Genomic DNA, 15,277 nt, shown 5'->3' with positions numbered 1-15,277 from the left:
GAACTTCAATGCCATGCATGGCACGAGATGTCAGTTCAGCAAGCTGTTAATTTTACGTTTGTTGCCTGTGCAGGCAGTGGTAATAGTTTGACTCTGGAACAGATTATTTCCATTTCATTATTTCTAATAATGTACCGTTAATGTTTTGTCCTGGCAAGGCAAAAACAAAAGAGAATGCTCAGAGCATTGCACTTACATGATGATGGTTTTCTTTGGTATTTTTGTCTCCTGTTCAGTCACTGGAAAGTAAGCAGAGTGAATGTTAACAAAAATAAAATGCAGCTAAAATATGAGCTGCATTCACAAATTCAGTACTGGGAGGGTTCCTACCTTCAATAACAATGGCCTGCTCACTAGAGCCAGTAGCAGAAGGAAGGACTAAGTCTGCAGCACATCTGGCACTGCCCAGACGGTTGGACAACTGAAGCAGGAAATGAAAATATCCATACAATATGCATACAAGATTTTATCTTAATGGTAGAGTTCTAATTTAGGACGCATGTGTTCATGTGGACTCACCTCACACTCATAGTGCCCTAAGTCCCGATCTGTCAAGTTTTTGATCACCAAAACCAGAACCCCACTGCGGAGCTCACTGTAGGTCTGATACTTTTCTTGGTCGGTCAGCAGCCTGCCAGCCTTGAACCATCTTGAACACACACAACACACAATTATGTTTGTATAGGAGCATTTGTAAACATAGTGGTAGTAATGGAAGAGGGGTACCTAATTTTGGGACTAGGGGCGCTCTGAATGACGCACGTGAACTGAGCATCCTCACCAGCGACAAACACGGCATTCCTCATTTTGTTCACAAAACGAGGAGGCACTGTAGGCATGAAATTATGTATCACAAAATGAAGTGTGGGGTCTTATTTTATTTGAGAGTGTGCTCCTCACCCTGAACAGTGATCTTGCCCAAAGTGCTGGCATTACCAGCTGAGCTTGTTGCAAAGCACATGTACTGGCCTGAATCTTCTGCCGTCATGTTATCCAGGATGAGAGTACAGGAGCCATCGGGATCCTGAATAATAATGTGATGAGGATCTGCCTCCACTATGCGTCCATCTACCACCACAAAAATCAGCATAAGCATCGTATAGCACTTTATAATTAAGGTCATGTTAGGGAGAAGGTGGAAACACTTTACCTTTGTACCAAGTGATGGTAGGTTTGGGTACTCCTGTCACTTTGCAAGCTAGTTTAACCGTCTGTCCGAGCTCTGCTGTGCAGTTTGCCAGAATTTCCACGAAGTCAGGAGGACCTTCAAAATAAACCATAGAAGTGTTAGTGATGACAGATCAGATTGTTTGATTGAGTCCCAATCTGATATTGATATGCATATTGAAAACAAATTTGTATCTGATTATATAAGTCTGCATCTAAAATGTCCAAAACATCCACAAAGTGTATCTCATACCAACTGTTGCTGGCTATTATTCTCTCTCTGATGACTATTATCATTTAATCAAGTCTTTCAAACCTTCCACACTACAAAATAAGTAATAAAAGTATGTATAATATATGCTGATATCTGATTGGACTGATATTGGTATCAGCTACAAGTCAGAAAAATTTGGAAGACCCGTACTCAAAATATAACATTCCAAACAAATAGAGTACCTTTAAACTTTAATAATGAAACAAGTAGTAAACATTTGAGAGGATAATGTTGTTTCCTACGCACTCCAGGCAGTCATGGTGTATCTCTGTTGAAGTTCTCTGAGGTCTCTCAGCCATGAGTTCTTGATTGTAACGGTTCGGGCCTGCAAAGTATATTTCCTCACAGAATCCTCACGTTCGTGCCAGATCTCGAAGGCACGGTCATCACCCTCCACTGTCTCGTTCACATCAATGTTGTTCAGCTGCAGGAGAGCAGACCATGACAGATTAGAAGGTGATAAATGTCGCTTGAAGGTGTTGACTCTTACCTTCATCATGTTCTTAAAGACATATGTTTGTGTGTCAGTATTGCTGTCTCGCTTGGATTTGCAGATGATGCAGTAGTTCTTGAAGAGGAAGACATGGCGGTGGTGACCTCTCGAAGAAGTTCTTATTCCAGGAGCTCCCTCCCACACTTGGAATGGTCCCTAGTGCCAAAGAAGGTACATGTACAGCATTGCACATTAAGAGTGAGATGACTTTAAGCAACTACCTGTCTTAGAGGCTCTCCTAATGCTTCAAGGGTGGCTGGGTAGTTCTCAATCATGGAGACATGGTGTGTGTTCTCAGAACGTTGAGGAAGCGCAGACACCATGGCATACGCTTCTTCCAGGAGGCAGCAGTTCTGGCCATTTTTGGCCTTATTTCGGATGAGCTCCTGTTGATATTGACGTTTTGTTAGACGTGAGGACGTACATCAACTCAAAAGACAAGTGTATCACCTTGAGGAAGGCCTTGTACTTCTGAATCCTCTCCAGAGGCTGCTGGAGGTAAGCGTTAATGCTGCGTACAGGCGGGCCAGCAGGGTCAGCACTGATTTGTTCCTTCTCTGTGTACTCCTTCAACGCAATATTACTAATGTTAGTTGTGCTCTGTTGGTACTTGTCAGATAAGGAGAGGAAGAAAAGACTGAGAGAAAGGTATTTAAAGCTAATTAATGCATTTCTTATTCAAGCTTGTGAAAACGACCCTAATGTTGACATTATTACTGACAGTAACTGACTGCTGCCTGTGTCTAAACAAAGCATCCTACGTGTTGATGACTCACTGTCCATGCATTTTTTATTGAGTGCTACTGCTAAATAACCCAGAATGGGGCCAAAAAAAGTTGCATGTGCCGTTAGAAATTGATTTTGGCAAGATGTACAGCAAATAAAAGCTGAGCAAATAAAAATTACAAGAGGGGGTTGCCTGCAGTCACAGGTGTTAATGCCAATGTTTTTTTTTTTACCTAGCACTACTTACAAGTCCCAGCGATTATTTGCGTTTGTAGACCAGGCATCAAGCAACTATAACACTTTAAGAGAGAAATGATACCTTGAAGAAATGGTGCACGGTTTTGTCACTGACGGCACACTCCGCCTGGCTCTGACCTACAAGATACTGGAGGTACTTTTCAAAGCCCTCCTTGTTCTTCAGGAAGCACATGGCCAAGTCGTCATCTGTGTCACAGTCATTTAACTTGGGGAGGAAAGCCCTGAAATAAATGTAAGGAAAGTCACTTCCATAATGCTAAGTGAAAAGATTAGCTGATCATCAAGAGGTGAACCCACTTGCTATGGAACTCCTTGATGTCGTCGATGTTCCTAAATATGGACTCCTTCTGGCTGCTGACATCAGCAGGTGCATCCTGGCTGTTGGCGTGCTTCAGGTGATGAACCGTGAAGAAGTCAATCTCTTTGACAAACTCAGATTCACCTCTGATTAGGTCCTGCATCAGTTGGCTAGAGATGTGAAATAACAGAAAAGCATGCTCGTTAAGATGATTACACTACTTTGTTAGGGCCCTATTACTCCATGCATATAAGGGAAAAGGCTGAGCGGATTCTGGCTATGTGGGAAACTTGATTAACTCCAAATGCCTGGAAAAATTCTTAACCGCAAATGGGAGAAATGGCCCCTCGTTGCATAAAAGTGTCTTACTTACAATAACTTCTTCTTGTATTCTCCCTCAGACATCTCCTCCACATTTGCTTCTGGCAAGTCGCCTGCATCTGCAGAGAGCTACAAGAACACTTCAGCTTTATGACACCGAATAATTCACCAATGTTTCTTAATATCCTATGCAGGCATACTTTGAGTTTTTTGTCCAGGTATGCAGGTGACACCCAGCCTTGGCGGGATGGCGTCGTCTTGGTGGGTTTGGTCCTTACCAACCACTTGAGCGGGTGGGCTGAGTCCAAAACCTCCACATATTGTCCCTCCTTCAGGGAAATAGACTCTTTGCTTGCCAAGACGGGGTCATAGTTGGCCGTTGCCACGTAGATGTCAAACATCTGCAAATGCACAGTCACCATCTTTTAGAATTTCAGTTTCAAAAATAATACATTTTGGAGTATACAGGGGCATATTTAGTCATCTGCGGGTACAAGGCAAGCACAGTAATTCATTCATTCATTTTCTACCAGTTATCCTCACGAGGGTCACAGGGGTGCTGGACCCTATCCCAGCTTTCTTTGGGGGAGAGGCGGGGTACACTCTGGACTGGTCACCAGCCAATCACAGGGCACATATAGACAAACAACCATTCACACTCACATTCATACCTATGGACAATTTGGAGTCGGCAATTAACCTAGCATGTTTTTGGAATGTGGGAGGAAACCGGAGTACCCGGAGAAAACCCACGCATGCACGGGGAGAACATGCAAACTCCACACAGAGATGCCCGCTGGTGGAATCGAACTTGGGTCTCCTAGCTGTTTGGCCTAACCACACAGTAAGTCCCTTTTGTTAATTAAAATTTTTGAAAAATGTGAGTGTGTAATTTAGGCCACTTTTTCCTGCCTTGGAAATCTGCTTTGGTTATCTGTCAATTATCTATCATTTAGAGGCTCCTGGAACTCTCTGGCCCCAAGGCCTGTGTAAGACCACCCCTGCATATATGTCAATTTCGTACTTCTCCCCTAGCATCCCCTTCATCAGACTCAGAGGAGGACTCTGCCACGAGGGAGGGGGGGCGAGAGCGGCCATGATGTGGTGATGGCGAAGGGGTCTTGGTCTCCTCGTCGCTGTCAGCACCTGGCACTCGCAGTGAAGCTGGGGCAGCAAAAAAAAAAAGAGGATTACGGGGCGTATTCAAAATACAGGTGAACTGTGTCATTAAATCCTAGTTTTAGATGTGTAAGCATCAGATTTTAGGGGCTAGTAAGCTGACCTTAGTGGCATATTTTCATGCAAATTTAAATGCTATATAACGCAGACAGGTGAGTCACCATTAGAATATACAGTACTTTATTATAAGTTCATAAGTTCAGCTATATATGGTGTCTTTGAACACCAACCCTCATGACTCATAATAAGGCATTCAAGTGTGATTCAAATGATCTGCTACTATTAAAGAAAGTATGGAAAATACTTTTATTTTTTACAGAGATGTGTGGTATGTTTTAGCTTGATTTAAGCTTTCAGTTCATTTGGAGCTGTTAAGACATACATACTGTTCATACATGAGTGTGTTCTGTCATTTATCTTTACGTTCGTAAAATGCAGTAAAAATTGCCATATTTCATACATTGTTGCAAATGATTAATCATGATGGATTAATTTGAAAACTGTGATTAAATGTAATACATTTACATACATACGTACTACATATGTAACTTTTAAAAAGGTTACAATGAATACAAAAAATACTGAAGTAAAAATGTCAGTATGTATGAAACTAATAGTTTTCTGAGGTTAAAACGTTTCATATTTAAGTCAGTATCCTATAATGGGTTGTACTGTGTACTTTATTGTATTAGTAATAGACAATGACCAGTTATTAATCAAAAATAATACAACAAAAAGATGCCAAGTTGGGGGCAATAGTGTGGTTATAACCTAGAGCACACTAATTGTATCAATAAACAATAAGATGACCTTTTTATTAGAAGTCATCAACGCTTCATCAATAATCATGAAGAAATGAATGCATGTGGAATACATACTGTTGGTTTTGGGCCAAGATTTCATCCACTGGAGCACTTCCTGATTCTGTGTGCTGTCTGAATAACAAATTGATGGACTGGATGAGCATTTTATGGGCTGTGTTAACAAAGTGATGGCTGCATAAATGTAAGTGGTGATGTATGGATGAAGCAATATGGGTTTGTAAGTTTAAACACATGAGCAATTCGTGTCAACAACACAAGCCATAACAGAGAGCGTATTTGTCACAATTAGTGTCATTTAGGCTGCAATTCTTGATATAACCACATGGATTTGCTTTAACAAACACATGTTTTTAACAACTGGCACATATCAAAGCTTCACACATGCAAGACATGACAACAAAGATGACAACGTAAGTATCAGGGAATGATATTATTATATTAATTACATGATTATATGTAAAAATATGTAGTAACTACTACCACTACATTTCTGCCCATTGTTTGCTGGCATACAACAACTGAATGCTTCGTGACACACAAACTTACCTTGGGTGATCTTGGCTGATACCATTTCAGTTATCTGGGAGGTGAGTTTCATGAGGAATTCCTCTGAACCCACTTCTCCTAGGTAGGACATTTTACTCTCTTGAGACAGTACATAGGGACAAAAACACCATTAGTTATAAATAAGGAATATAAAAACAAATAAACAAAAACAGTTGTGTATCACCTTTTCCTTTCTTTACATCCTCCTCTGGTGGACTGACGGTAATCCCAAGAACTCTGATATATGGAATAGAATGAAATGTTAGCATCTTCAGTATAACGTAAATGTTGCAAATATTAGTAAAAGATAACATTAAGTGATGTGGACATAGGCAACCCCAGCTACAAAGGCAGTAGCTGTATTTGAAGTAGCATGCTGGTTGTGCTACTCAGCTGTTGGCATGAAACTCATGAAACTCATGAAACTCATGTTTTACTGTATTGCTGTGTAGTATACTTGTTATTAAATGGCCATGTAGTCAAAGAAAACAAAATGTTCCTTTCTGCATTCTTTTGCACTCCAAATCACTGTTAAAGTTAGAAAATCAAGTTGAGTAATCCCTTAATTTGTTGTTTAGACAGAAATGCCCAATGCTTTAAATACAAGATTTATGGTATACATTATTTACAGTATATGTAATTGCTAGGACATAAATAAAACTTACTCTGAAGGTTTGGTCTCTTTCTTTTGTGGTGGAGCTGAGAAAGAGGGACAACATATCCATAATTTAACCACAAATCATGACTGAAATAAACACCAAAAAGCCAACAGTGTATGATTTAGATTAGTTGTTGCTTACTGTCATCCACCTCAAGGTGGGCGGTACAGATGGACTGTCCTGCCTTATTGGTCGCAATACATGTATAGGCACCAGTGTACTCTGTTCCCACATCCATTAAGATGAGGCTATGTTGTCGTCCAGAACTTGCTATTTTGTATCCCTTGGTGTCAGGCTTGATCCACAGTACGTCTTCCATTGACTCTTCCTTTAGCCAAGAGATCATCGGGGTGGGAGACCCTAAAACAGTATATATGATGGTGTTAAAGTGATTTACATCCCGGCTTCAATATATATATATATATGGTGTGCAAACCTTCCACTTTGACAGATAATGTGATGCTGGCTCCTTGTTTTACTTTTCTGTTGCTGAACCTTTCCAGGAAACGTGGTGGCACCAATGACTCCCTGGAGTCTATTAGAGAAGACATGCTCAATCCCAATCATATTAAAATTGTATGTTATTTTCAAAAGAAGCTCATATTACCTTTCTGATCTTGTGGTAGGATCTCCCCTGGATCTGTAGTGAACAAAGTTCTTAAATTAATCTGCATTGCATGTTTGTTAAGTGACTTATTCTGGCATACGCACTCAGAACAATGAGTCGGGCAGAGGAGTAAGCAGAACCAGCGGCGTTGCTGATGTATGCAGAGTACTCTCCCATGTCCTCTTTCTTCACCTCCAGAATCTCCAAGGCATGAACATCTTGCTGCACTAACAACGAAACCCTTTCCGAGGCACGGAGGGGGTGTCCATCTTTGAACCAGTAAACCCTTGGTTTGGGGAAACCTGGAAACAAAAACGTGTTTGAATCTAAGTGACTTTTGGTGACAGGTTCACAGTATGTATACCTTTTACTCTAAGCGGCATCCTGGCCATTGGTGAACCTGGACTGGCATGAACATCATGAAGTTCCTCCACGACTTGTGGCATCTGATCATCTTCTGTTACAGACTCAAAGGTCTCAGTCTCCCTGGAAGGGAAAGCCAAAACATTACTTATCAATGCATCTTAATGGACGGGTATATCTGTGTGATAAAAGCCACTTCACCTGGACAGATAGCCCTTGGCACTGATGTAAGACGACGTTTCAGTAGCAGCATCAGCAGCAGTGTCATAATCGGAGCTGCAAGACACTGATGGAGAGTATGATCAGTTGTTCTTATTGGATTTAGGAGTACTGTACACACAGATAGATGGGTAATAGACTCTCCTGGAGGTCAAAGCCTATCATGACCAAAAACCAATCAGAATCTATTGTTTTTGTAATTCAAAAATATTTAAATATACAAATGTAATCTCTTTCTTTGGCAGGAGCCAATCATGAACACAACCAGCTTGTCAACTTAACCCTCAAAAAGTTTACTTACTGTCAACTCTGAGCTCAGCCCAAGTGGCTGTGATGCCGCTGCTGTTTTCTGCTGTGCAGCGATAGACGCCCATGTCGGTGGGCAGCACGGCCGTAATGATGAGCTGATGGCAGCCCTCCTGGTCCTCGTTAATCATGTAATGATCATTCTCCTCCAGCAGTTTGCCGTCTTTGTACCAGCGGATGGTGGGGGAAGGTTTGCCGATCACCACGCAGTCAAAGCTGACCGGGTAGCCATCGGGGACGTCCTGATTTTGTAACTCTGTCAGGAAGACCGGGGCAGCTGCAAGAGGAACAAGACAGAGCCCACTAAATGAGTTAGGTAGTTAATGTGTGATAGTTGTGTAGTAAAATATAAAATTGTATTGTTATAATAATATAAATATAGGGATGAGCTAGATACCCGTTCCATTATGGATAATACATTTTTGCCAAATACGAATATAAAACGAGTACATTTCATCATTATCGGTATCCATGTCAATTTCAGACTTAAAATAATGTACAGATGTAAGCCCCACACATTTCCGGTTAAATCATACCCACTTCTGTTTTATGTCCCGCCCACTCTGAGTACAGATACAGATCATTTAGATGAGTGACAGATACAGATAACAGATACAGATAGAGGTGGAATCGCTCATATGGGATTGGTTTTATCATCTTTACCCCAAAACCTTGGTGGAAAAAGTCGACTTACCAGGCGCTCCAGACAAGAATGCAGGAGACTGTTTTTCTTGTGTAGGCGTTTCAGCTCCATCTTGACTATACCCCAACTTCCTAATCCGTAGCTCCACTTTGAGATGTCCAGCATCCAAGATGGTGGTCTCCACAGGAACTCCATGGATCGTAAACATCTCCTGGAATCTCTTGGAAGCCACCTCTGCCTCTGCCCATGTGTCAAAGCGGATGTAAATGTAAGTGTCATCTTCTCTGTATGAGTGAGGATCTGGGTGCTTCATATCCCCTTCATCTGCGCTGACGAAAGGCTCTTCCTCCACATCCGGGGGGAGGCGTGTGCGCAACAGGCGGCGGAGACGTCTGCTGGCCTGCCTCAGTGATTCATCCATCTCGCTGCCCGATGAGCTGTCGGGCTCGCTGTCAGCGCTGTAGCCCAGCATGAGTGGACGCCGCCCGGATGATTCCCTCATCATTCCCACTGTTACCTTCCCACTGTGAGAAACAACTCCAAACTTATTGGTGACCTCGCATGTGTACACCCCTGTGTCCTTTGTGGTAATGGCGGTAATGACGAGAGAACATGTGCCGTCATTGTAGATATCGATATGGTGGTGCTTGCCGTCAGACAGTGGTTCTCCATCCTTCAGCCAGCGTACTCTATCAGGTCTACCTTCTGCCACACACTCCAGGTGGATGGTGCCATTAGGTTCTTTGGTCTGATCTTTGAATACCTCCTTAAAGACAGGCCGCATGTCCTTGCGAGTTTTGTAGCCCTTGAAGGCAGCTTGGATCTTAATGGCAGCTTCTCTCAGCTCAGGCTCGTCTTCTTTGCTGATCTCCATGAAGTCAGTCTCCTCTGCTAACAACTCCTTTGTGTCAGTATGCTTAGTCATTGTTGTCGTTTTGACTTCAGTTCTCTGATCGACCATCTGGAAGTGCTTGAAGAACCTCTCAGTGGCCTCCTCTTCCTCAGAGGTCCTTGTGACAGACTGAAGCTGGCTGTTCTTCTTAAGGTACGATACAATTGAAGATCCCCCGGAAGCAGACTCATCCTCAGGCTGCTTCTTGGCCGGCTCTTTCTCCGCTGGCTTCACTTCTTCCTCCTGTTGTGTTTTCTTTTGGGCACCTTTTTTATCATCTTCAGGTTGTTCAGTGATGGAGTCAAGAGTGGGCTCTCGACTCATGCGTCTTTTCTTTGCCGAGGCCTCCCACAGTTCATGGAGGTCACCTTCTTCAGCAGCTTCCGGTGGTAGACTTGGCTGTCCTAGTTGCTCCGTCTTGACTTCTTTCACCTCTGTTTCTATAGACACAAATAGAGTTTTTAATGAAACGTTGAAAGTTTTTTTGTGCATATAGTGTTATCTTATAGATCCCTTATTTTGCAAAATAAATTTTTTTTATATTATTTGCAAAATAGACTTGAAATGGTGTTCTAAGAGCAATATGGAATGGCTTTTATTGTCATTATACAAGATGTACAACAAGATTGGAGCATCCCTAGACTGTTGATGAGTACCAAAAGGTGAGAAAAATCACTTTCCCCAGGTTTGAGAGAAGAAGCACTCAGACAGTTGCTATTGAAGCTCCTTTCTCATGGGCACAATACTGCCTCTGAACCTCACGTTTCTAGATGAGCATACCACTTGTAACTATCTGTCAGTGACCTACAGAGTTGGTACTCATACACCTACTCATAACATTGTACTAACTGAAGTGCAAAACCATGCATCCACTCACCGAGCTGCACAGTTAAAGGAAGCTCAACTGGCTCCCCCGTGCCGGCTCGGTTGATGGCTGCCACTCTAAACCTGTAGCCACTGCCTGGGATGAGACCCTCCACCACAAACTCAGTGTTGCACACGGGGGCAGAATGACAAGGTAGCCATAGAGAGCTGTCCGCCAGTCTCATCTCCACCTTGTAGCCCAGAATGGGACTGCCTCCGTCATGCAGAGGAGTGAACCATGAAAGGGTGACAGACTGTTTGGTCTTACTGAAGACCTCTGGGTCCTCTGGGGGGTCGGGTACAGCTGTGGGCAAAAAGCAGAAGGGGTTAAAAGAGGTACAAAAACAGAATGCAAAGTCTGTTTTCCTTTCCAACCACAACATCATCATTTTGTTGAATTTAAACATTTTAAAATTTGAAATGTGCTTTTCAACATTTTAACATTTAACAAATATGCTTCAAAATGTGGCAAAACAATATAGCGCTAGCAGCTACATAGCTGTCAGTTCAAAGACTTACTAATTATGGAGAGCTTGGCCAGAGAAAGAGCATCTCGTGCTGCAAATGTAATTTCCTGTTGGGGCAACAGCGGCGCCTGTCTCATGATCAGGCGATATGAGCAGCCGTCTGTCCTCATGGTCCACAGGTCGCCATGCTTCAGCTCTACCCCATTAGCGTACCAAACAACTTCTGCTGGAGGTACGGGCTCAGTCAGCTCCACGCAGAACTCCACTCTCTCTCCGACGGTGGCTACCTTGTCCTCAAGACTCTTCACCACGCCTAGCTGCCAGCCTTTGACAGACAGCTGAGCAGATGTGGATGCAGTGCCTGCTTTGAAGGTAACAGTGCAACTGTCACTAATACGCAGCTCTTTGAGTAAGAGCAGATGACGACGGCCACTCTCGAAAGACACAATCTCAGCATTGGGGGATTCCTTCACTGGTTTGCCGTCAAGAAGCCACTGGCAGTCTTTGTTCTCTGGGCGAGACAAGGCGCATTCAAAGAGTGCTTCTCCTCCATCAAATGTCTCTGCGTTCTCCAGGCCCTGGACTATATCAATAGGTTTGGCTAGGGGACGAGAAAAGAAGAATGAATGATTAAAAATCATGTGGTTCTCTGCATCTTTATGACAAAAAGCACAAAAAATAAGTTTGTAGCGCCACTGGTAGGAGGGAGCAGAGGAGGCTCCCTGAAGGCTGGTGGTGCTCTTTCCATGTGGAGGAAAGCTCACCTTCCACATGAAGCGAAGCAACCACACGGGTCCCCTCTGCCTCACAGGAGTATGTCCCACTATCTCCGGCAGAAACACGGCTAATGTACAAGCGAGCCACTGTCCAGTCCTGCTCCACTACCACCCTGCGGCCATCAGGCTGCAATGGCTGCCCATCTTTCTTCCACTCTGCCTTGACCGGCCTCGAGAACTGGCAGATGAACTCGGCCGGCTGGTTTTCGACCACCCTGAGGTCCTCCATGTCGTTCACCACTTCGACTGTGGGATCTGAGGTTGAGGTCAGGGGTCACAGGGTCAGGGCGCTGCTCTGAGGTTTATGGTGAATGTGCAGCACATGCCAAATGAGGTATTTAGGCTTTATAATCCCCAAACATTTTCAAGTAATATTAATGGAGGATTTACTTTCCAATTACATTATTTTATATTAAAGGTCCCCTATTATGCAAAATGGACTTACTATATACTTTATATGTGCCCTTAAAGCCGTGTTTATGGTGATGTTGTGTTTGTGTGTTGTTTTATAAAGTAGGCAGGCTTCACTATGATAATAAAGCCTGGAGCTCTGGCACAGACATTTTGTCTTTACTCAGTGAATAGGCATATTTAAAGTTGCTGAAAATAGTATAATATGGGACCTTACAAAAAGAAGCATGAGTGTGGTTTAGGGGGTCAAAAAGCCCAAAATGCCCACGTTGAGATTAAAGGCCAATTTATGCTGGCAGTCAACGACAAAGGAGACCATTACAAGAGGATAGCATTTCTGCACTCAAAGGATGGGTGATAAAATGTTAGCTGAGGTGAGACTACAGATGAGTAGTGGAAAGCAACAGGACACAAAGGATGGATGGGTGGAGCAGCACCTGACTGATTACTGCATTTACTTATTGGTTCACTTCTTACATCAATTAAACTTTAATCAATTCTCCATATGACCCAAAGAGGCCAAAAATAAAATTAGTCATTGTGAATTACTAATGCCATTGGAGTTGTATGTTTAATATACATGTATACACACAATGACATTTTATTTTGGATTTAATAAAATGAGAAGCAATGTTGTGCATGCATGCTAAAGCGTTAACAACATCAATGTACACACAGTGGAACCTCCAAAGTCCAACATAATCTGGTTCATGAATTGGTTCCAGGCTCAAACCTTTAACAACACAGGTATAAAACTAGAATAAAGTAAAACTACAGCCTCATAGCGAGACCTCAAATGACACATAATGGATTCGACTGCCATATAATGGTGTTGTATGTATGTAGATATGTATAGCAGAAATTAAGATGTGGATATACATTTTTCTTGAATGACTGTAATTGTACTGCTCATATTGTACACAGCAGCGATACTCTTTCCTATGTAATAAATACGCACTATATACAATTCTCTATTTCGCAATAGTTTCTGTTCTGTTCCGGTTCTTTGGTTGTCATTACCATTTTAATCTTTTTGCCATTAATGATGACTTCTGTGGTGGCATCAAAAAAAAAGGTCAGGGAAAAAGCAAACAACAGAGCAGGGGTGTCTAAACGTTTTCCACCAAAGGCTGCATCCAATACACATTACAATACACATAATGTCAATGCCTTGTGTTATCAATAATAGTTATTAGTAGAGATGTGAGATCGTTTTATCAGATAACATTTCACCTGTTCTTCATAACAATACAACTACAGGGCTTGTTTATTAGTATATGTCACAGGCCATTAAAAAAATGTGGCCTTGGGCATATATGGACTATTGACCACACTTTAGACACCCCTGCTTCGGATGCTTAATGAGATGAAGATTGGTTTTTAACACAACATGGGATTTAAAAAAAAAAAGTTTTTGAGTCATATTTTCCCACAAATCCTAGTGGTTTTGACGTGGTGGGTTTTCATGACATCTTGAAGGAAAAACCTCCTTCATCGTGGACATGATGCCACCTCTGACCTGCCCCTCACAGAAAAGAGTTAAAACAAACAACAACAAAATTTTCTGACTTTGTTCAGTGATGAGGCGCACCTAGCATGATGTTTCTGTCAAGTTAGCACAGTAGCTCACAGCTTTGCTAGTGTAACTAATGTTTGTATCATCCCACACTCCTTCATGTTATTGTTTGGCATCTGGGCAGGTTGATTTTGGAGGCTCCATTGCAGTTTGAGCACATCTGTCACAGAAATTATTTTTTTTTACAAACCCCTGCAAGAAACAATGCAATAATTTTTTTTGTGCGCCAATTTTAACCAAAACAGATTTATCGTGATAATTCTATCTATGTATAGTTTCTGCAGGGTGTAAAAAGATGTGACTGAGTCCGCCATGTTTAGTGATACCTTTGACAAGGAGCTTGGCCACTGATGTTAAACTGCCAGCTTTAAACATGACAGTGCCAGAGTCATCTGTGGCCAGGTTCTTAAAGGTGAGCGTATGGATGTGGCCCTCATTCAGCCCTATCTCGCTAGTGGGGCCGTTCTTCAGCAAAGTGCCGTCCAGCCACCATTGCACCTTGCCGGGCACTTGACCGGACAGCTGGCAAGAGAAGGTTGCCCATTCCCCAACGAAAACATCGACGGCTTTAAGACCGGACACAATGTAGACCTCTAACACTGTCAAGTGAAAATACAGATATGCCTGAGGCTCTATATTTCACACTATCAGCATAATATCAATCATCATTTCAAAATATAACAAGGAGACCCAACCTAAGAAAAAAATCGCTATACCAAGGCAATAATAAAGCTTTCCTTATATCTACAATGTAACAAAATCTTACCTTGCACTGCCACAGAAGCGGTGGTGAGCTGATCACCTGCATCACAGGTGTAGTAACCACTGTCTTCGGGATCCAGGTTGTGTATACACAGCTCTTGAACGCACCCCTCCTGCCAGATTTCATACTTCTTACCAGGCGTGAGGACCATGCCACCTTTCCTCCACTCCACGAGGACACCCGGCCTCGACAGCTCACAGCGGAGGGTGACATCATCACCCGCGACAGCTTGCTGGTTCTTCAGCTCCTTCTTAAAGAATGCTGAGGGAGCTGGCAGGAAGTAGAAGAAGAGAGTTAGGAATCAACTGTGCCACTGAGCTACTTTAAATAGTTTTTTCTGTACCTTCAACAGTGACAGTAACATCGCACTGAACATCTCCAGTGTCACAGGTGTATGTTCCAGCATCCTCTAGCAAAACATTGTGGATGCGAAGCTGCTGGAAGGTGCCGTTCTTTTTCAGGTCATACTTCAGACCGGCTTTGATGACAATGTTGTTTCTCATCCAGGTAACGGTAGCCTTGGAGTCAGAAATGGTGCAGGCCAGAGTGACCGTTTCCCCCTCTAAGGCTGCAGTGTTATGAGGCTTCTCTAGGATTAGCACTGGACATATGGGAAAATGTTTTAATAATCAGGACATCTGCATT

General features: G+C 42.7%; 1 protein-coding gene across 8 annotated transcripts in view; it reads right to left on the bottom strand.

The window, feature by feature from the left end:
- obscnb (obscurin, cytoskeletal calmodulin and titin-interacting RhoGEF b) overlaps positions 1-15,277 on the bottom strand; it is a 51,729-nt gene that overhangs the window by 7,097 nt on the left and 29,355 nt on the right. For 5 of the 8 annotated variants that reach the window (XM_058068221.1, XM_058068215.1, XM_058068220.1 and 2 more), the window contains 33 exons: positions 14,976-15,233; positions 14,636-14,902; positions 14,196-14,468; positions 11,871-12,137; positions 11,159-11,707; positions 10,653-10,943; positions 8,935-10,215; positions 8,236-8,517; positions 7,917-8,001; positions 7,717-7,838; positions 7,457-7,654; positions 7,353-7,385; positions 7,182-7,280; positions 6,887-7,105; positions 6,752-6,785; positions 6,271-6,323; positions 6,087-6,185; positions 5,595-5,651; positions 4,562-4,701; positions 3,738-3,938; positions 3,590-3,666; positions 3,216-3,386; positions 2,980-3,139; positions 2,385-2,501; positions 2,156-2,320; positions 1,932-2,090; positions 1,688-1,865; positions 1,151-1,264; positions 901-1,068; positions 727-829; positions 520-649; positions 331-421; positions 197-239 (listed from right to left, as the gene is read on the bottom strand). In XM_058068221.1, the coding sequence (XP_057924204.1) occupies positions 197-239; positions 331-421; positions 520-649; positions 727-829; positions 901-1,068; positions 1,151-1,264; positions 1,688-1,865; positions 1,932-2,090; positions 2,156-2,320; positions 2,385-2,501; positions 2,980-3,139; positions 3,216-3,386; positions 3,590-3,666; positions 3,738-3,938; positions 4,562-4,701; positions 5,595-5,651; positions 6,087-6,185; positions 6,271-6,323; positions 6,752-6,785; positions 6,887-7,105; positions 7,182-7,280; positions 7,353-7,385; positions 7,457-7,654; positions 7,717-7,838; positions 7,917-8,001; positions 8,236-8,517; positions 8,935-10,215; positions 10,653-10,943; positions 11,159-11,707; positions 11,871-12,137; positions 14,196-14,468; positions 14,636-14,902; positions 14,976-15,233 (6,484 nt within the window). The remainder of the gene's footprint in view (positions 1-196; positions 240-330; positions 422-519; positions 650-726; positions 830-900; positions 1,069-1,150; positions 1,265-1,687; positions 1,866-1,931; positions 2,091-2,155; positions 2,321-2,384; positions 2,502-2,979; positions 3,140-3,215; positions 3,387-3,589; positions 3,667-3,737; positions 3,939-4,561; positions 4,702-5,594; positions 5,652-6,086; positions 6,186-6,270; positions 6,324-6,751; positions 6,786-6,886; positions 7,106-7,181; positions 7,281-7,352; positions 7,386-7,456; positions 7,655-7,716; positions 7,839-7,916; positions 8,002-8,235; positions 8,518-8,934; positions 10,216-10,652; positions 10,944-11,158; positions 11,708-11,870; positions 12,138-14,195; positions 14,469-14,635; positions 14,903-14,975; positions 15,234-15,277) is intronic. The other 3 variants (XM_058068216.1, XM_058068218.1, XM_058068219.1) reach the window with 3 other exon arrangements.

The sequence above is a fragment of the Doryrhamphus excisus genome, chromosome 3, assembly GCF_030265055.1.
Source record: "Doryrhamphus excisus isolate RoL2022-K1 chromosome 3, RoL_Dexc_1.0, whole genome shotgun sequence".
Lineage (NCBI taxonomy): Eukaryota > Metazoa > Chordata > Actinopteri > Syngnathiformes > Syngnathidae > Doryrhamphus > Doryrhamphus excisus.
Note: the sequence above shows the minus strand (reverse complement) of the source record. Positions and strands in the feature narration are given on the sequence as shown.